This window comes from Antechinus flavipes, chromosome 3 (genome assembly GCF_016432865.1).
Source record: "Antechinus flavipes isolate AdamAnt ecotype Samford, QLD, Australia chromosome 3, AdamAnt_v2, whole genome shotgun sequence".
NCBI classification, from domain to species: Eukaryota; Metazoa; Chordata; class Mammalia; order Dasyuromorphia; family Dasyuridae; genus Antechinus; species Antechinus flavipes.
In genome coordinates this window covers 10,361,830-10,384,229 of record NC_067400.1, presented here as the reverse complement: position 1 = coordinate 10,384,229, position 22,400 = coordinate 10,361,830, and the positions used below count along the sequence as shown (strand labels likewise).

Genomic DNA, 22,400 nt, shown 5'->3' with positions numbered 1-22,400 from the left:
TAACGGGGTCACCCCACTAAAGGACTCAGGGGGCACATGAGGGGTGCGGGCCTGCACCCCTACCAAGAACAGGGCATTTTCCCACTCTCCAACATTGGCTGGTTCACAGGGTGGGGTAAGGACCTCTGGGATGGTCGGGTTCAGCTCTGAGCCCTCAGTTTGGGGGTTCCCAAAAGCTGACTGTTAAGTTAGGCTTCAATGGGGCTGAGACCTCGGGGACCCCTACCTCACATTTAGAGCTGGAAGGAGCAGTGAGCTCCTCTGGGCAGGAAATGGTTAAGGCGGGAGCAGTGGGGTACAACTGGGCAGACCCCCAGACTCTGGAAACAGAGGAGCTGGATCCCAACTGCCTGCCTGCCTGCACGAATGGCCGTCCTGCTCTCCGGCTGTTTCCTCGGGGGTAGGAGGAGGGATTGGAGAGTGGCCTTTGGGGTCCTTCGCACCCAGGGGTCCCAGACTGCCGGGCCAGCCCTCGCTCCCCTGCACTCCAGTCCAGCTCTGTGTCAGAGAGGCAGCCCCCGGGCCCCCCACTCGACCTCTCTGCCCATCCTGGCTGGGAGACCCTGGATAAATCACAGCTCAGTGCCTCAGACAACTCACAGGGATTATAAATCATGGAGAGATCTGACCCGGTGAACATGAAACCTCATCTCCCACTAAGGTCCCTTACGGCCACCTCTGAGGTCAGCAGCCCAGGCCCGATCGGTCCCATTTCTCGGACGAGGGCCGGTTTACCGGGAACGTGCTACCCTGGCAGGCGGGCTCTGTGGCCAGTCGTGGAGGTCCGTTAGGCAGTCTTTTTGGCTCCAAGCCCCACGCTCCATTCCTCAAACCTCTGCTTAACGCTTTTTCCAAAAACCATCTCACGGAACTATCTCTACTTGCAAAATCTACAGGCCAGGTCTCCGGAGTTGTTCCCATGGATTGGAAGCTCCCTGAAGGCAGGAACGATGCCTCTGGCTTTTCAAGCTCTTCCCCATCTGTTCTTTCTCCTGTTTCATTTTTTAAAACACGGCATCCCTGTCCCAGCATCCCACCCTCTGACCAGACTGGCTCAATTGCCATTCGTTCCTCACCCTTAACTCGGCCGCCATCTTTGCCCCGACTCCCCTCTGGCTGCCTGTCCCGTCCGCCTCCCTTGGGTCTCCGGCCTCCTTTGAGCCTCAGCTCACACCCCACCTTCTGCAGGAAGTCCTCTGTCCACCCCGCTCTCGTGGCCGGGAAGACTTCCCCTCTGAGCTCATAGCTTTGCAAGCACTTGGTACACAACTCCTGTCTCAAGTTCACGTTGTCTGCCCAATGGGACTGGAAGCTCCTTGCGGGCAGAGGCTCATTTCCCTTTTTCCTTTTTTGCTTCAGGATTTTACACAGGTCCTGGAACTAGCAAGCCTCTCAACACCCGATGATTGCTGATCTCTGAATTCCCAGCACCAGTCACAGTTTCTGGGCCCCAGTAAGTGTTTCATAAACACTGACTGGACTGGATTTGTAGAAGAAACAAAATACCGAATTGGAACGCTGCCTCTGGGGATTCTGGGGACAGAAGAAGGCACCCAAATGAGTTTTTTTCTGGGCCGTTACAGTCTCCTTTCTCCTTCTACACTAAGGGAAGGGCTGTTCTGGGATGCTCTCCCGCTACCTCCCAGATTGCCCGGTTTCTTTCAAAACACGGCTCAGCTCCTCATTCTTAGCAAGGTCTTTCTTCTCTACCCCAGCTCTTAATACTCTCTTCCTCTTGAAACAGTTTTGTCTAAACTCATCTTTCCCTCAGGAAAATGTAAGGCTCCTGAGAGACGAGGATGCTTGGTTTTTGTCTGGCGCTAAATGCTAACGTACTAAAAAAAATAATAAAATAAAATTCTGGTGGAATCGAGGGGACTTAGTTATTGCTGCAGAAGCCAGGACAGGGGCTTACACAGTGGGGAACAGAGATCGTCTGATGTGGAAGAGAGTCTCAGAGGGTGGGACTGCTAAATGTCTTCTTATTACAGCCTCACAGCCAATGATGGGAGTCATTTTCTCGTCCTAGGTAAACTGAGGCCCGAGATTGATTGATTTTTTTCTGGAAGGGATCTTTGAAACCGTTAATTTGTACTGTCTCATTTTACAGATGAGGAACACGTCACAGAGAAGTTCAGAGGCTTTCTCAGGCACACGCAACTACAAAACGAGGCGAGTTTTGAACTCTGGTCTTCCTGATCCTAAGTCTGGGTCCTGTCCACTAGCCCATGCAGCCTCTGTTGGCTTCCTGTTGGGAATGAGAAACTAATTTTGCTTTTCCCCTTTTCTTTCTCTCGGTTGTTGTCATTTTGGTTAAGGAAGGCGTGGTTCGGAGGGTGGTTATCTACAAGGCACCCAGGGAGCCCCAGGACTCTATTTACATTAGCCCCAGTATCATAGAATGTGGAGATGGGGAACACGTGGCAGGAAGGATTGCCCCTATACTGTGAGATCGGATCAAGGGACCTGGAGCTAGAGGTTTTCTGCCCTTAAAAAAAGATACTCTGGATTGGAAGGAGGAAGAGAACAGAGTCCATGTCTAATCTCTCAGATGGACGGTTCTACTTAGGCAACGCTGAGAATCGTTCTAGTTCAGGGGAAACAACTCCGCTCGGGAGTCGATCTGTAAATCAAGTCCCCTCTTGCCCCTTTCTCCATCACTTCAGTGGACTGTGGTCCATTGGGTACCTCGCTGCGTAGCCTCATGACTACAACACAGAATTCCTTTGGGTCTGGCCTTTGGACAATGTCAAGCAATCTGTGACTGATGAGAAAGAGGGTCACCCCCTGTCCCGGCTAATTTCTTCACCCATCATTTCCTTTGAGCCCCATTCGCTATCTCTTTTGCCCACTTATCCAGACAACCTTTCCTTTCCTCTCTCCACTTTCCACAAAATATGGATGCCATGACTTAGATTTGGATTTTTTGGACAAAGTGACCCTCCCCGAGATGATCCACTGTCCAGTTTCTTTCCTCTTTCCACTTTCCACAAAATATGGATGCCATGACTTAGATTTGGATTTTTTGGACAAAGTGACCCTCCCCGAGATGATCCACTGTCCAGTTTCTTTCCTCTTTCCACTTTCCACAAAATATGGATGCCATAGCTTAGATCTGGATTTTTTTGGACAAAGTGACCCTCCCTCAGATGATCCACTGTCCAGTTCCTTTCCTTTCTCCATTTTCTACAAAATATGGATGCCATGGCTTAGATCTGGATTTTTTGACAAAGTGACCCTCCCTCAGACGATCCACTGTCCCATTTCTTTCCTCTCTCCACTTTCCACGAAATATGGAGCCATGGGTGAGATTTGGATTTTTTGGACAAAGTGACCCTCCCTCAGATGATCCACTGTCCAATTCCTTTCCTCTCTCCACTTTCCACAAAATATGGAGCCATGGGTGAGATTTGGGGTTTTTTGGACAAAGTGGCCCACCCACTGCCCGTGTGCAGCTCAGCCCATGCCAGCCTCGCATGCAGCCAAAGTCTTACAGCGCTCCTTTCGGGGCCAGGGCAAGTGAGGGAGGTGAGGGCTTGGGATGGGGAGGAGGCGTGTGGAGAGAGTGGGCCGGCATGTCTCTGCAGAAATGAGAACAGCAAAGTTGCGGTGAAAGTGAGGGAAGAAAGCAGCCCAAAGGAAAAAGGAAAATAAAAAGAAATCAGCCTAAAATAAAAAAAAATTTAAAGAAAAGGGGGAAATGAAAAAAAAAAAAGATGACTGAAGAATCAGAGAAGGGAAGGTGGGAAAGCCAGTGTCTCAGGGGTGCAAAGGGTAGAAAATTAAAGAAATAACCAGGGAGGGAAGGGATAGGTAACTAAGGAATGGGGAGGAGAAAGGGGAAGAGGGAGGAGAAAGGAAAATCAGGAAAAGAGGGATTTAAATTAAAAAAAAAAAAAACAAGGGAAACAAAGAATACCTAGGCATGTCCGCATCAAGAAACTGCCTGCGGAAACACAAAACATCATATGGTTAGTGTGGGTGCAGATGGCCGGCGGCGGGAGCGGCGGGGGACAGCGCGGGTGGGGTGCTCGGGAAGACGCGTGGGAGGCAAGCTGGCCCCCCAGCCCCAGCCCCATTTCAAGCTGGAGCCCAGCACAGCCAAGCCTCGGGGCCCTCAGGGAGGAGGCCATGGCAAGGAAAGGGCAGCAGAGAGCCTCCGGGCTGGCAGGAAGGTGCCACAGAGCAGAATGCAAGCTGAGCAGCCCTACTGTGGGGAAAAAGGCCTGGGGTCCCCTTTGGTCTCTCGTTAGACCAAGCCCCCAGAAGAATGGAACCCTGTTCTCCCCCCAGATCTTCCCCACCCCCCAGGGCAGCCTGATCTCAGAGCTCGGCAAGGTGAGTCTGGGAGTAGAACCTTAGGCTTGGGACGGAACCTGGAGGTCAGGTCCAAATGGTATCTGAGCGGGAACTGCCTCTACCACTTCCCCAGCGAGGCAGCCAGCCTCGGCTTGGGGACCTGTCCTGATGGGAGATCTCGCTCCCCAGCGTATATGCCATCGGGCAGCTCTGGTTATTGGCAAGCTTGAGGTGCCTGAGCTGAAATCCTTCCCCACGACTCCCTCCAGCCTAAGTTTGCTGCAGGGAAGGAGGGCGGACGCTGGAATTCTGTTCCTCACGGAGAAACGTAGCCATGGCTATGGCAAAACTGAGGGGACCAGCTCCGAGGGGGCGCGGGATCGGCCAAGGAAAGGGCCTCCCGCTCTCAAGGGGAAGGGTCAAGGAGAAAGCGGTCAGGGAGCCAGTCTATCCTGGGACCTGCCTCTGGCACGAATGTCCAGTGATGCCCAGGAGCCAAGCTGGGAGTTGAAGTCACGGGGGAAATTTCCCTTAAGCCCTGTCCTCCAGCCGTCCTCCCTGCACCCGCAGTCTCGTGGCTTCCACAAATGAGCCGGAAACCGTGGAGACCAGGAGTCCAAGGAAAGAAGCCCCGGCCCAGCCTGGCAGCAGACCAAGGAGAGGAGGATTCTTCGCTGCTCGGAAGAAACCCTTCTTTCCCGAGTCCTGAAACTCATCTCCCCTCTTCTTTCTGGTTTCTGGCTCCACTCAGACTCACTGGGCCCTAGGCGGGGAGCTGGAGAGGACCGGAGGTCCCAACACCTGTCTTTTATGGGTGAGGAAACTGAGTCACAGAGAGGCCGAGGTGCCCAGAGTCACGTCACAAGTGTCCCGAGTGGTGTCTGACTTCCCGACTGCGAGCGCGGGAGGGCAGGGTTCCATCGTCCTCCCTATGGCTCCTGCCTCTGCGGGCTCTGTTGTTGTATGTGTACGTATGCGTGTGTATAAATAATATGTACATAATATATATGTAGTGTGCATATTCTATATGTAAGTGTGTGTAGGATAGAGCATGTTTCTTTCTTTCTTTTTTGCACAGAGCATATTTCCAAGTCCAGTTTAGCTGTGAGAACAGCCACGTACAGAGTTGTGGGTGATCTTGGTCCTTGAGAATAAGAATAAATTCATTTGCACCCCCTGAGAGAGCCCCCGCAGGCTGCTGGACTAGCTCTTCCTGTCCCTGCTCCCCTGGGGCTTCTCTACAAACAGCATTGGCTTAGGGTCCAGCGAATGTTTATCGGAGTCAGTTTAATTGAATGAACAGCTTAGGAAGAACCGTCCCATGAACTCGTTCAGCATCTTTCCTGGGGCAGAGGCTCGTCCCCTTTGGCCGTAACGGTCACCACCTGCTTATCCTTGACCATCCTGCCTCCCCACACACCCCAAGAGGACTTTCCTCACACTTGGCTATAGCCTCATCGAGGCATCGGAGGGAACTTTTTCTTATTTCACAGATAAGGAAACTGAGTCTCAGAGAGAACTACTGCACAGTGGAAAGAGCTTGGGGTCGTAGGCCTTGAGTTTCAATGCTGCTTGGGCCACCTGCTATCTACGGGAGACTGGGGAAGGTCCCCACATTTCTGGTCCTCAGCTTCCTCATCTATAAAGGGGCGGCACCAGGCTAAAGCCGTGACTTGAACAGTCACCCCCCGCCCCCCAGAGCCAGCCCTTGGCTCTCCGGACCCCGTCTGGGTCTCCCCAACTTCATTATATCGTCCTGCCTCCTGCTAGTGAAATGCCCTCTGGCCATTTTGTCAGGAAATTGTAAAAGGGGACCATCTCCATCCCCAGACCTTCAGATAAGGGAAAATCACAAAGAGGAGCTAAGTCAGATTCGGGCATCTCCACACAAGAAGCCAGAAAATAAAGAGAAGCTGGTTCCCCTTTTCTCTTTTTCTCTTTGCTATAGGATAACTAAGAGTCAGGTCCTGACTCCTTTGAAAGCCTCCCCAAACTGCCACACACAAGGAGTCCCCTGCCCCAAACGCCCTCATCCAAGGAGATGTTCTAGCACCAGGGAAATCATCTTACCATCTAAGCAAAGCCTTTTTTTTTAAACAAAAAGTTTTCCTATTCACCAAAACAAGTGGGGCTGCCTGAGGCTCTCTAACCATTTGGGGTCACTCAGACAAATGAAAAATGATTCCAGGCTCACCCCACCTACCTCATTTTCCTGCAACTTTAAGGAGCTCTTTTATTCCCACTTATACCCATAGAGCCATCAATTTGGGCTGAGGCCATATACAGAGGACCAGGATCCCGAAGGAGAAACCCTTGGGTGGGGTTCCATTAGCATGGACTTCAATGTTCCTGTACCCACAGCCTTCTCATGCCTCTTTACGATCTTACTTCTGTACGACTGTTCCTGATTGATTCATCAGCCAACAAACCATTCTTAACTTCCTACTATGTGCCCGCCTTCCCATCACTCCATCTCTGTGCCAGGAAAGTTTTCAGTAGCCCCTTGGGAAAACAAAGGCTAGATCTGGGATATAAACAGCACCAAGTTGCTTTGTCCAAATGATCCCTAGCTCCCTGCAAATCCCAGATCCCCTGTGATCTCATCTTTGTGGTCAGGGAACTCTCTCTTTCTCCAAATTATGACACATATACTTATGTGTTCCTCCCAGTGGAACATAAGCTCACTGAGGGCAGGTACCATTTTTTTTTGTCTCTCTGTGTGCTGGGCAGATAGCAGATATGTTTAGCAAATATTTGTTGATTGATTTCTCAGCTTGTCTCTCTATCCCCACAAGCTTATATCCCCTATCAACTGTAGCTGCCTCTGTGGACCAGCTCCTGGGTGCCATTGACTGGTTCTCAGGTAAAGGATAGAGATGAAAATGAGACTTCCTCCTGACATAGCCCATAGGAGACTTCCTGCTCACATAACCCACAAGGAAACTTCCTCCTCACATAACCCACAAGGAAACTTCTTCCTCACATAACCCACAAGGAGACTTCTTCCTCACATAACCCACAAGGAAACTTCCTCCTCACATAACTCACAAGGAGAATTCTTCCTCACATAATCCACAAGGAAACCTCCTCCTGACATGGCCCACAAGGAGACTTCCTCCTGACATAGCCTATAGGAGACTTCCTGCTCACATAACCCACAAGGAAACTTCCTCCTCACATAGCCCAGAAGGAGACTTCTTCCTCACATAACCCACAAGGAGACTTCCTCTTGACATAGCCCACAAAGAGACTTCCTCCTCACATAGCCCGAAGGAGACTTCCTCCTGACATGGCCCACAAGGACACTTCCTCCTGACATAGCCCATAGGAGACTTCCTGTTCACATAACCCACAAGGAAATGTCCTCCTCATATAACCCACAAGGAAACTTCCTCCTCACATAGCCCAGAAGGAGACTTCTTCCTCACATAACCCACAAGGAGACTTCCTCCTGACATGGCCCACAAGGACACTTCCTCCTGACATGGCCCACAAGGAGACTTCCTCCTGACATAGCCCATAGGAGACTTCCTGCTCACATAACCCACAAGGAAACGTCCTCCTCACATGGCCCACAAGGAGACTTCCTCCTCACATGGTCCAGAAGGAGACTTCCTGCTCACATAACCCACAAGGAGACTTCCTTCTCACATGGCCCACAAGGAGACTTCCCCCTGACATAGCCCAGAAGCACCCAGGATGATCAGAAATGGCTGCAGAGCCAAGGCAATTCATGGCAAGATGCTGGAGAACGGGCTGATCAGCTTTCAGTGTTAATCAGGGGAGAGGCTGACCAGGTGTTGGACAGCTCCGCGGTGCTGGATTGGGGCAGCAAGCTGTTAGTGGCCCATAGCCTCCCCCCTCAGCTCCACCTCCTTCCCAGGCTCAGCTCAGGGCCACCTCCCCCACCAATCACAAAGTATTTGCATTAAAAAAAGACCCTGTTTGTAGGCATCCTGCTCAGGGATCTCCGCTGCATCTTCTGGAAGGCAGCTGCTTGCAGCTGCAGCCTTCTCCAGCTCGGAAAGCAGCGGGAGCTCACTGAGGGGCGAGGAGGCTGCTGGGGCGATCCCCCGCTGCCAGCCAATCCCCCGTCAGGGAGAGAGGGGAGCATCCGGGATGCATGCGATCTTCGATCACTTTCAAACAGAGGGGCTCGGAGGCGAGATCAGGGGCGACTCCCGGAGGGAGAACTCACCGATCGTCCTGGGAAGGCTGCACGTAGCCGGCTGAGAGGATGTTGAGCGACAGGATGTTGGGATCGATGAGGGATTCGTCGGTTTCCGGAGTGTTCCGGATCCGCCCTGAGGAATGCAATAGAAGCGGGGTTATCTCCGGGAAGAGAGGTCAAGAGGATGGAGTCTTCACCCTCAGGGCCGCTGACCCAGCCCCGATGCAGATGGCACGGGCTTGGGCAATAATAAAAGCATTTAGGGAGGGAAATAAGCATTTATTAAACGCCTACTGGAGCAGGCACTGTGCTAACAAATTTATCTCATTTGGTCCTCCCAACGACCCTAGCAGGGAGATGCTATTATTACACTTATTTTACAGATGAGGAAACTGAGGCAGGCAGCGATGTGTTAAGTGCTTTATAAACTTATCTCATTGATCCTTCCAAGGACCCTAATGGGTAGGTGCTATTATTATACTCATTTTACAACTGAGGAAACTGAGGCAGGCAGTTGCTCAGGGTCACACAAGTGTCCAAGGCTAGATTGAACTGAGTCTTCTTGCCTCCAGACCCAGCATTCTATCTATCCATCGTGGCTCTACCTAGGAGTCCACACTTTGCTTTTTAAGGTTTATGAACCATTCTTTCCCCCCAAATGCTGTGATTCGGGGAATGTGCCAGGGAAATTATCTTTTTTTTTTTTTGCAGATGAGAAAACTGAGGCTCAGAGCAAGTAAATGGCTAGTTCAAGTTATACTAGCTGGGTGACTCTAGGCAAGTGACTTAATTTCTTTCTGCCTCAGTTTCCTCATCTGTAAAATGGGGATAGCTACCTGCTTTATGGGCACCTACCCCCAAGGGTTGTTGTGAGGATCAAATGAAATCATTTCATAAAAGGTTTAGCATAGTGCCTGGCACACAGTAGGTACACACAAATGTCAGATTCAGGATGTGGAATCCGATCTCTTCCCTCCGAGTCCATTTTCTATCTACTAATCTATCAGAAACGTCAAACGAGAGTGCAAGACTCATACTTATTTTATAAGGCTTGATTTTCAACTAGAGTGGATGCATCTCTTGAGCACACAGAGGCGGAGATGAGCCCATTGGACAGCTCCCCAACTTACCCACAACTAACTCCCGCACTTCTTTCCAGCGGATGTGGCTGCCGGTTTCATGCACCAGGGTCACCGTGATCCTTCTCTGGATCCCCTGGGAGTCATCGAGAAAGGAGAGAAGTGAGAGAACAACCGTGATAACAACTCACATTTCTGTGGCAAAACGATTTCTTGACAAGAACCCCGAGAAGAAGGCGTGCGGGGGACATCATCATCTTCCTGTCGGGGAGAGGAAATGGGCGCAGGGAAAGAACCTCAGTGACCAGATGTCTGAAATAAGTGGCCACCTACGCTTTGCTCGAAGCCCTTCTCAGGAGGAACCCATCGCTTATTCCAACAGGCCATTGCACATTGCAATTTTTTCCCTGATGTCAAAGCCTAAATTCACTTCTCATAGGTCTCCATTCTGTCCTCTGGAGCCAAGTGGAACATTGTCATGTTGTCTACGTGGCAACTCTCTAAACACCTGAAGGCAGCTCGCTGCCACGCCTCCTCCCTTACTCTTCTCCTCGTTTCTTCAACTGATCCTCATACTGAACGGTGTCAGGGACCTCCACCATTCCCACCGTCCTCCTCTGGACACTTTCCAGCTTGCCAATGAACGTGTGGGCTGACCAGGGTAAAATACAGTGGGCCTATCTACGACTTCTCTGGTCCTGGCCAGGCGAGGGCTCGGCTGGAACGGTCTTGGGGCTTTATGGGACCGGATGAGACCTTGTCAGCTGAGTCACTGCGCAGCTGGGCTTCCCTTATCTTATTCTTGTGAAGCTTAATTCTGAAGCGTAAGACTCCCACCTCGTTACGCGTTTCATCTCATTTGACTCAGTGTGGCGGGGGGGGGGGGGGGGGTCTCTTTTGACCCGGACTCTGACATCCAGTATATTGGCCACCCCTCCCAGCTGGGTGTCATGTCCATACTGGAAAATCTCATTTTCTACGCCTGTTTCCAAGTAACTGATAAGAACTTTAAATGGTACAGGGCTAGGAGTGGATTTATGCCACAGGATGCTGTTGTGGTTATGACCCAAAAGGTCAGTAGGAAGTCTGTTTGGGGCGGGGGAGGAGAAGAGAGTGGATGGCTCAGGATGAGGAGAGGTCAGTACCTGATGGAGCAAGAAAGTCCCGAGGCACGGCATCCCTCCCCGGTGGTCCACAACAGCTGGGATGTAGCTGGGAGAGAAGAGAACGTGGAACAGCCCGTCACATTTTCACAAGTCAGTGTCCAGAGGAGCTGGGATTATACATTTAGGACTGGAAGGGACCTCAGGGGAATCTGCATTTTACAGGTGAGTAAACTGAGGCCCACAAAGAACTGATTTGTCCCTAAGTCTCATTAGTATTAAAAACAAAAACTTCACTAGTGTAACAACACCACCACCACCCGTCATCTATCCAGTGTCCAGAGGAACGGGGGATTATAGATTTAGGACTGGAAGGGACCTCAGGGGGCATCTGCATTTTACAGGTGAGTAAACTGAGGCCCACAAACCACCGATTTGTTTCTAAGTCTCATCAGTATTAAAAATAAAGACTTCAGTAGCATAACAACCACCACCACCACCTGTAATCCATCACTCAAGCTCCTATTCCTGACAACAGCCTTGGGACCCCCAGAGAAATTCTCACCATCTCCCGTCTTCTGACCTGAATCCAATGCTCTGACACACTCATAGAATCACTAAACTAAGTAGACGAAGAACCCGATCAGGAAACAAAGGCCCTCATTATAACGGGGCCGGGACAGAATAAGAAGCTCAGAGTGTTGCAGGCCCACCAGGCGGATATTCATAGATGATACATTATTATATATTCCTAGGACACAAAAATTGCTACCTACTTCATGCAACTCATAGAATTAAATCCAGCCAACACCTATTAGGCCCTCTCCTGGTAGGGATGAATATTTCCTTCTCATGAACAGCAGGTCAATTGATGTGGGACATTCCCTGATGTATCCAGTTGGCGTAAAGCCCAGGAATACTGTCCACTTTGGGGGAGGGGTCTTTATAATTGATTTTAAAAAAATAGCCAGACAGGTAAGGGCAAGGTAAAGGAGGAAAAAGAACTTTTTCAGTGCAAGTGGAAAGCCTCTCAGGGTTCAGTTTCTTGGTGTCTAATAAATGTTAATTGAATCAAATAGAAGATGAGTAAAATACATAATAATTTGTGCATCCTATATATACATGGTAATTTATTATGTATATTTTAATATAACACAGTAGGTCTTTGATATCGGGTGGATCTTGCTTCTCGTTGCTTTTTCTATAATAAAGACGTAAAGAATTGTTGGTGTTCAATCAATCAACAAGCACTTATTAAGCACCTACTATGTGCCAGACCTTTTGTGAGGTCCTGAGCCTACAAAGGCACAAAGATCCAGTACTTGTATAAAGGAGATCACGTTCTATCTAGTCTCATGTGCCCGTAGCACCTTAAGGTTTACAAAGGTTAACAACCTCAGGAAGTAGTGGGACAAGACTTGTTAACTTTTTTCTTTTTGGCTGAGGCAATTGGGGTTAAGTGACTTGCCCAGGGTCACACAGCTAGGAGGTGTTAAGTATCTGAGGCAGATTTGAACTCAGGTTCTCCTGAGGGCTCTATCCACTGGCCCCTTGTTAACATTTTTTGAGGAAATGGGTTCAGAGAAAAGAAGTAACGTGCTGATTGTAAGTCTGGGAGATTTGGAGTGGAGATAAGAGTTCCCACATCGCTACGGTAACAGATCCACCCATTTGGCAGTTCCCTTTGCTCCACAAGGAAAGGACTGGGGACCAGGGGGTTCCCCGCGAATCCCTCCGGACGAGAACGGTAACTCACTCTCCGTTGGCTTCCAGCTCACAGATTTCGAAGTAGACCAGCAGGTCGTATTTGCAGTGACAGGGTCCCGCGGTGGGCCGGGTGAGGGTGCTCAGCTTGGTGGCGGGCACTGCGGAGAGCCACAGAATGAAGCTGGATGTTACAACTGAAAGCTTAGCCAACACTTTTAAAGCCGGGAGCTTCGCTCAGCGTCCCCCAGGAAAGGAAGAGAGAAAGCAGGGTTAGTGGATGGTCCCACAGCATGTGGGCAGAGAAAGGCAAAGGCAAAGGCAGGGAGCTTAATTATTTCAATCATTTATCCCATGCATGTTTGTTAAATCCTGCTATTAAGTAAGGCCTGCGCTAAGGACTGAAGAAGAAATCAAGGTACAGAAGGCATAGGTTCCTGCCCCTCAGGGAGTTTACAGTCCAGCCCAAGGGCAGGTCCTTGAAGGCCTGAACCATTAACTGCCTCCCCTTAAGTCTTCAGCTCCTCCTCAGTCCCCTGGATCCACTCAGAATGGCCACTACCACTCTGCACCTAGAACATGCTGCATTAATATCTGTAGCCGGAACCAATCAATTATCAATCAACCAAGCAACGTCCATAAAGCACCTACTATGTGGTACATCCAGCTCTAATCTAGAACCTGCTGAATTTTCCACCAGGTCTTTCTCGTTGCCTTTCCATGGCTGCCTCAGCTTTTCTCTCTAGACTTCCCTGGCTTTCAAGAACTGAAAAGATCCCAGGATGCTCCAGTGAGGTTCAACGATTCAGGGTCACAGCCCCCACAGTTGGAGGCTTGGGTGGAGGGGAAACTAGTGCAGTGGGTGAGGAATCGCTTGGGGGAGGTCCAGGGGAGCTTCGGGGCACTTATTGGGGACACCTTCAGAGCTGTCACGGGATACACAACTCGGGCAGCTCCTGGGCTGCATGTTGGGTGTCCCATTGGAAGTAGAGAGCTTTTTGGCCCAGTTCAATAACTGAGTTGGGGGCAGGAGCCCCAGTTTTGAATCCTGGTCCGCTGCTCCCTATCTGTGTGACCTTGGGCACTCGCTTCCCTCGTATGTCCAAAGGGAAAGTTGGGTGTCTGTCATTTTAAATGCCATGATTCTTTCAGTGCCGTTGGACAGACAAATATGGTCTGCTCGATGGCCTGCTTCTCATGAGACTCAGGAATAATCAGAGGGGCAGGAAGGCTCCCTAGACATCGATGGACCTAACCGGCCTCATTTGAAATATAGGTAAACTGAGGCCCGGAGAAAGGAAGCAAGCAATAAATAGCAGAAGTGGAGTTTAAATCCAGATTTGCTGAACCTAGGCTTTTATGCACGGAGCTGAACCGGCTCAACTTCTCTCCCTCCACTTCTGGGGGATGTCAAAAACTCCTCATCCCTTTTGAAAGACTTAAATTTGACTGGAGTCAGCTGCAGGAAATCAGAGCTTGGCCAAGATCCTCAATTTTTCTTTTCTTTTCTTTTGCCTGAGGCATTTAGGGTTAATGACTTGCCCAGGGTCCCACAGCTAGGAAGTGTTAAGTGTCTGAGGTCGAATTTGAACTCAGGCCCTCCTGACTTCAGGGCTGGTGCTTTATCCACTGCGCCACCTAGCTGCCCCAGATCCTCAAATTTTCTATTATGTTTTTCACCACAAATTTCACAGCTAAACCTTCACCCTAGGTTGAGGATGCAAACACCAGGCCCTCTTGGAGCGGTTACCATTTGGGAAGGAGCTTCCTGGCCAATGGGGACCCCCGTGGAGTCCTGCTTTTTCCTCCAGGCCCCATGGAGGGTGATGGAGACGTCACGGGAAGCAATGTCCTCGAGACCAGCAGATTCAGTCAAGTGTCTCTGTGCTCTTCCTTCCTATCCCCCATTTTCCTGTGACTAGACCCCAAGAGAAAAAGGGACAAGAACAGGTTTTCTCTGAAATCCATCCTGTCCCTTCCTTTTCTGAGTGGGTGATGTCTCCTAATGGCTGTGTGACAAGATCAGGGAGAAAGAACGGGAGGCCCTGGAGAGTGAGGAAGGATCGCCAGAGAAAGAGGAGTTTGAAAGTGAAACTTCAGAGGGGCTTGGATGGGGCAGAGTGAGGCCCCTGGCCTTGGGACGGCCGCAGTCCATTCCCAAACGCCACAGACGGCAGGCTTCCGAAGCACTTGCTTAGCATTTGCTATGGCATTCCTACCTGAGAGATGAGAGAGAGACAGAGATAGAGTGAGAGACAGACTGAGAGACGAAAAGGAGAAAAGGTGGGAGAGAAACAGGGGCAAAGATAAATTAGTATAGAGACAGAGGGAGGAGGCAAAGACAGGAGATACAGGAGAGACGAGGAGACAGACGAAAGAGGCAGAGACAGAAGGACAGATGTGCAAAGCGTCAGACAAAGGGAAAGAGAAAGAGATATATATGTATGTATATATTTAGAGAGAGACAGAGACAGAGAGAGAGACAGAGAGAGGGAAAGGCAAAGAGAGACAGAAAGAAAGAGAGAGAAACAGAGAGAGAGAGAGGGGCAAAGAGAGAAACAAAGAAAGAGAGAGAAGAGAGAGAGGAGGGAGAGAGAGAGAGAGAGAGAGAAGAGAGAGAGAGAGAGAGAAGAGAGAGAGAGAGAGAGAGAGAGAGAGAGAGAGAGAGGAGAGAGAGAGAGAGAGAGAGAGAGAGAGAGAGAATGGAAGATATAGAAAGGGAGGCAGAGGCAGACAAAGAGAAGCAGAAAGAATGAGAGAGGAAAAACAGAGAGGAGTGGACAGATAAAGAGACCAGAGGGAGAAATATGGAGAAAGACTCAATGAGAAGGCTAGACAGATACAAATAAGGAAAGGAAAAAAGAGGGAAAGGAGAAGCAGGCATAGAAAGGTTTAAAGAACAAATGAGAAGAAGGGAGAGGAAGAAGGAGGTTAGGCCAGGTAGCTGCATTTTGTGCTTGTATCCCAGAGTTGGCTACACCTGGAGATGCCCCATCCATCTCAGAGACAGTGAGGGGAGAAGAGCTTGCGTATGCTGAATTAGTGTCTGAGAATCATTTCTGTCACTTGTACTCCCAGAAGTCAGTGAGAATGGAAGGAAGAGGAGCCAAGATCAAGAACCAGAAGAGAAAAATATGAGGCCTTGAAATCCAGCTCCATCCCAGGAGAAAACCCAGCCCTTGGAGTGGGAAAGGAAGAACAGCTCAGTTCAGTAAATAGTATTGACTGAAGGAAGGAAGAGGGGAGCAACAGCAAACACCCCAATAGTTCAAGGATCAGTTGATCAATCTCCACCAGGGTTGGACTACTCTTGAAGACAAGAGACCATCTGCCAACAGAGGAATCTTAAGTTATGGTACTTTTTCTAGGAGTCAGGGTTGACAAGAGGGAAGGCCCCAAAGTCCCACTTGAGTGACATCCCCGACACCTGTCCGGTCTGCTCCACCAATGTAGTCCAACCCTGATTTCCACCTACCCTGCCTCCCGATCACTGCAACAAAACCCTTCCCACGAAATGTTCATGGAAGGAATCACAAAGCACAGAGATCTCTTCCATGGCTCATTGAAGGCACCAACCGGGTTTTTGAGCCTTCTTCACAACCCCCTCCATTACAGGCTGTAAAGGATGAGCCATGGACCCTTTGCCCTCTCTCAGCAGCAAGGAGGAAGCCATGTTCATAGCTACGGAGGCGTGCCCAGAGAGCACACTCAGCACGCGCCTGTCCAGTGTGCCTGGCATCCAATGCTCAAGCAGTCCCAGGGCCTTTTCTTCATCTTGTGTGGAAGAAAAAAACAAAACAAAATAACAAAAATCCAGCCAACATTGTCTGACCGCAGCACGGGTCCCCCACAGGACAGGAGAAGGGAGGAGCATTTTGGGGATGCTACAAAATTATAAGTAGAACAGGGGCCCGTCTTTTTACTGAGCCCTCTTCTTCTGGAGTACCAACTTGGCAGCCCTGGGAAGGGATTTAAAGGAGTACAATACATCTAAGAAGAACCTCAGTCTTTGTTCCCACCCTAGTCTTATCTCTTAGGCCTGCAAAAATATTACATCTCAAAGAAAACCAGATGGAAAGGTCAGGGTCCTTGCAGAGGGGCTGGTGTCCTGATCTCTTCCCTCTTAACCAACGCCTGAAATTTATAATAGAGAATTCAATATTCTCTAGTCTAGCAAATTATATTCCATTTCTGATGGATGCACGCCCTGGTAATTAGGCAATATATCCTCAGAAAAATCCCAGAATGCCTTTTTTTGGGCAAATGAAAGATAAAATCATCTGCTCCTTGACTATGGAAAGCAGCCAACTTTCCGTTTCTCAGGAAGCTGATTATCATTGTTCTGCAGTTGCCCTACATCTGAAATCCACCCCTTGCCTTTCAGATAGCTGCTATCACCTGTGTTGGAAAGAACTAAAGGACGTCATCCTAGTCTTGGAAAACTTTCTGGAAAACTGAGATTTGCGGTCTTCTCACTTAGTGATTCACCAGACTAGGAAAGGGACTCATTTGAGATGCACTTCTTATGGGGCAAGGAAAGCCAAGCTCTGATATTCTGTTTTCAGAGGGTCTTTACCAGCTTACTCTCATTTTAATGAAGATCACAGTCTCAGTTCTCACTGGAATGAAATGGAACCGTTCCAAGGGTATATGGTCTTCCTAATATTTCTTTTGGAACAATAAATTTGGGGGGACAAACTTTGCCCAAGCTAGAAAGCTATCCATCCTGGATTCTTCTCTTCTGAAGAGCTTTCCTGTCTCGGCTGTATTTTTTTTTTCATTTTGGCCCTCCTACATCCTTTCTCCAAGAAAACACCATTAGAATAAGCACGAGAGACTAAGGTGATATGCTAGAAAGGTGATCCATGAAGTGCTCTCTTTAACCCAAACCCCCAATTCCTGTCTCACCATGTTAACAAAGAACCCTTCGTAACCCTTTGAGTAAGCAAATAAGCCAATAGCCTAAATGTCTCACTATATTCCCCAAGTCCATCAGTTACTCTATCTGGAGCTGGATATCTGGACCTGGATGTCTCACATATTCCCCAAGTCATCAGTTACTCTTTCTGGAGCTGGATGTCTCACGTATTCCCCAAGTCATCAGTTACTCTTTCTGGAGCTGGATGTCTCACGTATTCCCCAAGTCATCAGTTACTCTTTCTGGAGCTGGATGTCTCACGTATTCCCCAAGTCATCAGTTACTCTTTCTGGAGCTGGATGTCTCACCGTATTCCCCAAGTCCATCAGTTACTCTGTCTGGACCTGGATGTCTCACTGTATACCTCAAGTCCATCAGTTACTCTATTTGGACCTGGATGTCTCACATGTTCCCCAAGTCCATCAGTTACTCTGTCTGGACCTGGATGTCTCACCGTAGTCCCCAAGTCCATCAGTTACTCTATCTGGACCTGGATATCTGGACTTGGATGTCTCACGTATTCCCCAAGTCCATCAGTTACTCTATCTGACCTGGATGTCTCACCGTATTCCCCAAGTCCATCAGTTACTCTATCTGGAGCTGGAGCACCATGTCAATCAGTCATATAATAACAATGGAATTCCCAATGGGTTTCTTCCTGGGAAGATGCTACACCGTGAAGGCTAATTGGACTCAAAATGGAAAGAACTGGAGGAGGTTGACCAGGAATGGGGGTGGTGAATGATACCAACCTGGTTTAGAGAGCGGCATGACCCTAGGGAAATGGCGTCTCGAAGGTCGTAGAGGGCTGTGGACAAAGAAGAGAGCTGCGTGAAAAAACACAATCTAGAGATTTGAAAGAAAATTTCAGCGACCGGCACAGCTTAAATACCTCTAGGAATAGAGTATCATGGAATCAGTGAATATGAGAGTTGGAAGGACCTTTCTGGCCCTGTGGTCTGACCCCTACGCCAGAAGAATCCCTACTGTAGGTAATATGCCCAACAAGGGGCCATCAAAACTAGCCCTGCCATCCTTGGGCCTGCGTCACCTGCTCTGCTAATGGAGTCTAACCCTGACTTCCAAATATCTTGCTTCTGTACTGACATATTCATCGGGATTCTGCACAAAGACCCCAAGGAGGGAAATCCCACTCCCTCCCAAGTTAACCTGGGTCACTTTGGGACAGCTTTCCTTGTGAGGAGATGGTTCCTGGTATCGAGCCCAGATTGGCTTTTTGTAACCTCTTGCCCTTTGCTCCTGGTTCTGCCTCAAGAGAGCTCACTCTCGCTAACAGTCAGGCTCAGAAACTGCTCTATACCGAAAGGCTTTATTGTCTGCTGTCTCCTAACATCAAGGGCATTGCTTTGATTGCTTCCATGTGAGAATTATGAAACAATTCCATTTCCTTCAAATGTTTTTCAAAATATTTTCTTTGAGGAATTCAATTTAAATTAATTCAACTTATTTCAACAAACAGCAGAAAATAGACTATATGAGGTACTGGGGATAGGAAGGCAAAAATCGGGCAATCTCTGTTCTCAAGGAGCATGTGTGTGTGTGTGTGTGTGTGTGTGTGTGTGTGTGTGTGTGTGTGTGTGTGTAAGAATGTATGTGTATATATGCCCATGTCTATGTGACAATGTGTAGTTAGTGTGTGTGTGTGTGTGTGTGTGTGTGTGTGTGTGTGTTCCCAAAGGCAGAAGAGAACATCAAGCTCAAAGAACAGCTAATAGACCCGTTTGGCTACAATGTCTAGAGCAGTCTCTCTTCAGTCTGAACGGCCACAGCATCTTCAATCGATCCTCATGCCATGGGTTCAAGGTTCTTGGACATTCGGTTGGGAGGTCTGCGCAGGCTTACCTGAGAACATCCTTGCACAGAGGTGGGAAAGGATGCTGCTGGTAGTGGCCAAAGACCTCAAATACAATTGGCTGACTCTTGATGTATTCCACAAAGGACTTGGTCACCTCAACTGCGATCTGGCATGAGGGAGGAGAAAGGCCACAGCATTATTGGAGATGGAGGGCAAAGAGTCATATAAATCCCTGAGTCCATAGGATGGAGGTTGGGTTATCCAGTTTGAAAATTAAAGTTTTCCCTGTATTTTCATTCTCTAATCTTGACCTCTGTGACTTTACATAAACAAGAGACACAAAATGAAGCCATCTGGGAGCCAAAGATCCGCAAAGGCAAGGACCAGATCTCCTTAACTTCTGCTGACATGGCTCAGCTCTTACATGCATTACAGCCCATGCAGGACACTAGTTTTTTCTTGGGATGTCACAAAGTGAGGCTTCTCTGCCCACGATGCCTGAGAGCTCTATCCTAATACGACTACCACCAGAGATGCTGATTGTGATGGTGGCGGTGGTGATGATAGTGATGGTGATGATGGTGGTGATGATGATGTTGTGATGGTGATGATGGCGATAGTGATGGTGATGGCAATGGTGGTGGTGATGGTGTTGTGATGGTGATGATGGTGGAGATGGTGGTAATGGCAATGATGGTGGTGGTGATGGTGTTGTGATGGTGATGATGGTGATAGTGATGGTGATGGCAATGGTGATGGTGGTGGTGATGATCATGGTGATAGTGGTGGTGGTGATGATGTTGGTGATGGTGATGATGGTGGAGGTGATGGTAATGACAATGGTGGTGGTGGTGATGGTGTTGTGATGGTGATGATAGTGATGGTGATGGGATTGTGGTGGCGATGGTGTTGGTGATAACAATTGCTGTTTCTATATAAAATACTATGTAAATATGATCAAATTTGGGTCTCATCTCTTTAGGCAGCACACACTACTGGTCTCATCATACTTATTTTATAGATGAGGAAATGGGCTCAGACCTGCTCATGGTCACCCACTTTGTAAATATCAGAGAAAAGGTTTGGGATTATAATCTTTTTCCCTGCTCCATCCAGATAGTTTTTTCCCAATTTTTTTTAACACAAGTCTCCTTTATAAGACTTCATACTTTAGAAACAATTCCCTATGATTAGGGATGCTGAAGACCTAGGAAGACCCAACAGTATCACTACATACAGGAGGCAGTGGAGGCAACGAGATGGTGCAATGGGTAGAGCTCTGGTCTTGGACTCAAAAGACTTGAGTTTGAATCTTGCCCCAGATACCAGCTGCGTGACCCTGGCAAATCACTTACTCTTTTTCTGCCTCAGTTTTCTCAATGATAAAATAGGGATAATATCACCTCCCTCTCAGAATGATTGCAAATCATAAGTAATAAAATAGGGTAATGAGATTAAAAGAGATAACATTTGTAAAGCATCATGCAGACTTTAAAATACCAGGTAAATACCAATTATTATTGGTATTAGCTGTCATTGACTGTAACAAATGGGACAGAAGGAGACAGGATGACTCCTTTGTCAGGCAAGGCCCGTGGAGATGAATGCTCATTATGGGAGAAGAGGCCAAAGGCCGTGTCGCCTTTGTAAGTCCCCACCCTCATGCACCCAGTCAAGGATCAATTGCTAAGAGAGCAATGACAGCCTACATTCTGGACATGGTAGAACCCCAGGGGTGGCCCTCGTCCCGTATTCTTCAGTGGCTCTGTGGAAAAGGCCTCGTCGTGACGGTGGATAAAGCTGCAAGACAAGAGAAAACGATCGGTGGTTACAAAGTGGTCCTTCCAGCCGTGTGGATCCTGGAGGTCTCCCCCGTCAGCTCTGGGCAGTCACACAGACACTGGGGTGAGCCAGGATTCGAATACAATTCGATCCAGTTCTGCGGCTTGCTGTTAGTTTTAGCAAACCATTCTTTGACAGATGAAAAACCAAACAGAAAAGAGCATTCTATTGGCCAAATGGGCATTGCCTTAAACTACAACAGGATCCGATTAAAGGGGAATGACGGGCGTCTCTCGTCCAATGGGCTTAGAGAATCTAAGTCTCAGTGGCCAAAGACAGATTTCATTTGATTTTTCTCTACAGATGATGAAACCTCATGGCAGGAATTTGGGTTTTTTCTTCTCATGAATCAATCGATCGACAAGTTTTTATTAAGCAGCTCCTATGTGCCAGGCCACGTGCTAGATGCTGGGGATACGAGGGAAAAGAGTAAACTAATTTCTTCTTGAAAAAAAAGCCGATGTTCTAATGGGGAAAGACAATAAGCGTGTAATGTGAGGGAGATGATAAAGAAGGAATCATTCCAGACCCAGGGACTGCCCAGTGCAGTGGAAGTGCTGGTGGAAGAGGAAAAGTTGCATACGAGGGAGGAAGAGGCAACAATCTATGTCAAATTCTCCTACACATTAGACTCAGATTCTTGGCTCCCTGATGGAAAGAAAATATCGAGAGTAACTGCAAAGAAAATCAGTCTTGAAGGAATCCCAGAAACTGGTTAGGGCTCCAAGTGATCCTTACTTTTTCATTTCCTAAGGGAGAAGCTGAGGCAGAGAAGTTAAATGGGCTGCCCAAGGATTGAGGTTAAATTTGACCCCAGTTCTTTGGGATTCCATACTCGATATTCTAACCACAGTGCCATGTGAAGGCTAAAGAATTAGGGGAAGAGAGGGGGAAGTGACGGGAGGACCAGAAAGGGAGGACTCACTTGAACTGGCAGAAGATGTCGGCGTACTCCGCAGAAATGCTGGACGCTTGCAGCACGGTCACGCGGAAGGTGAAGATGCTGCCCAGCTTCAAATGGTCCAGGGCAGATTCCAAGGGGCCGTCCATGATGCTTTTCTCAGGGCTGTCCAGTAGCAGGTCTTCAGGAGTCACTGTGTGGCGAAAAGTCCCAGGGAATGAGGCTGCACAATCTCCTTGAGAGGTCTCGTCCCCATTCCCTGGACTCATCCCTTCCCCTGCCAACCCCGGACTCGGCACAAGATGGTTCCTCGGGGCACAGACTGCCCTTCCTCCTTGTCTCTGCCTCTAGGAAGCCCCCTACCATCTTTGGGTCTAAGCTCTAGGGCCAACAGCCAGAGGACACCTTTTCTAGTCTGTCCTCCAGTCCTTAGTGCTCCCTAACATCACCTTGGGTGTCTGTGTTGGCTCATCTGTTTTTATCTGTAGGGATGCACGCTCTCTAGAGGAAACGACTCATGTTTGTCTTTGTAATCCCAGTGCTCACCAGGGCGCGTGGCCTATGGGA

General features: G+C 48.8%; 1 protein-coding gene across 20 annotated transcripts in view; it reads right to left on the bottom strand.

Annotated features, from left to right (window-relative positions):
* KIF1A (kinesin family member 1A) overlaps positions 1–22,400 on the bottom strand; it is a 173,200-nt gene that overhangs the window by 31,876 nt on the left and 118,924 nt on the right. For 11 of the 20 annotated variants that reach the window (XM_051991718.1, XM_051991721.1, XM_051991728.1 and 8 more), the window contains 8 exons: positions 21,858–22,026; positions 20,800–20,890; positions 19,138–19,256; positions 18,027–18,082; positions 12,409–12,517; positions 10,695–10,761; positions 9,601–9,685; positions 8,498–8,603 (listed from right to left, as the gene is read on the bottom strand). In XM_051991718.1, the coding sequence (XP_051847678.1) occupies positions 8,498–8,603; positions 9,601–9,685; positions 10,695–10,761; positions 12,409–12,517; positions 18,027–18,082; positions 19,138–19,256; positions 20,800–20,890; positions 21,858–22,026 (802 nt within the window). Of the gene's footprint in view, positions 1–3,919; positions 3,947–8,497; positions 8,604–9,600; positions 9,686–10,694; positions 10,762–12,408; positions 12,518–18,026; positions 18,083–19,137; positions 19,257–20,799; positions 20,891–21,857; positions 22,027–22,400 lie in introns of all 20 variants that reach the window. The other 9 variants (XM_051991717.1, XM_051991719.1, XM_051991723.1 and 6 more) reach the window with 1 other exon arrangement.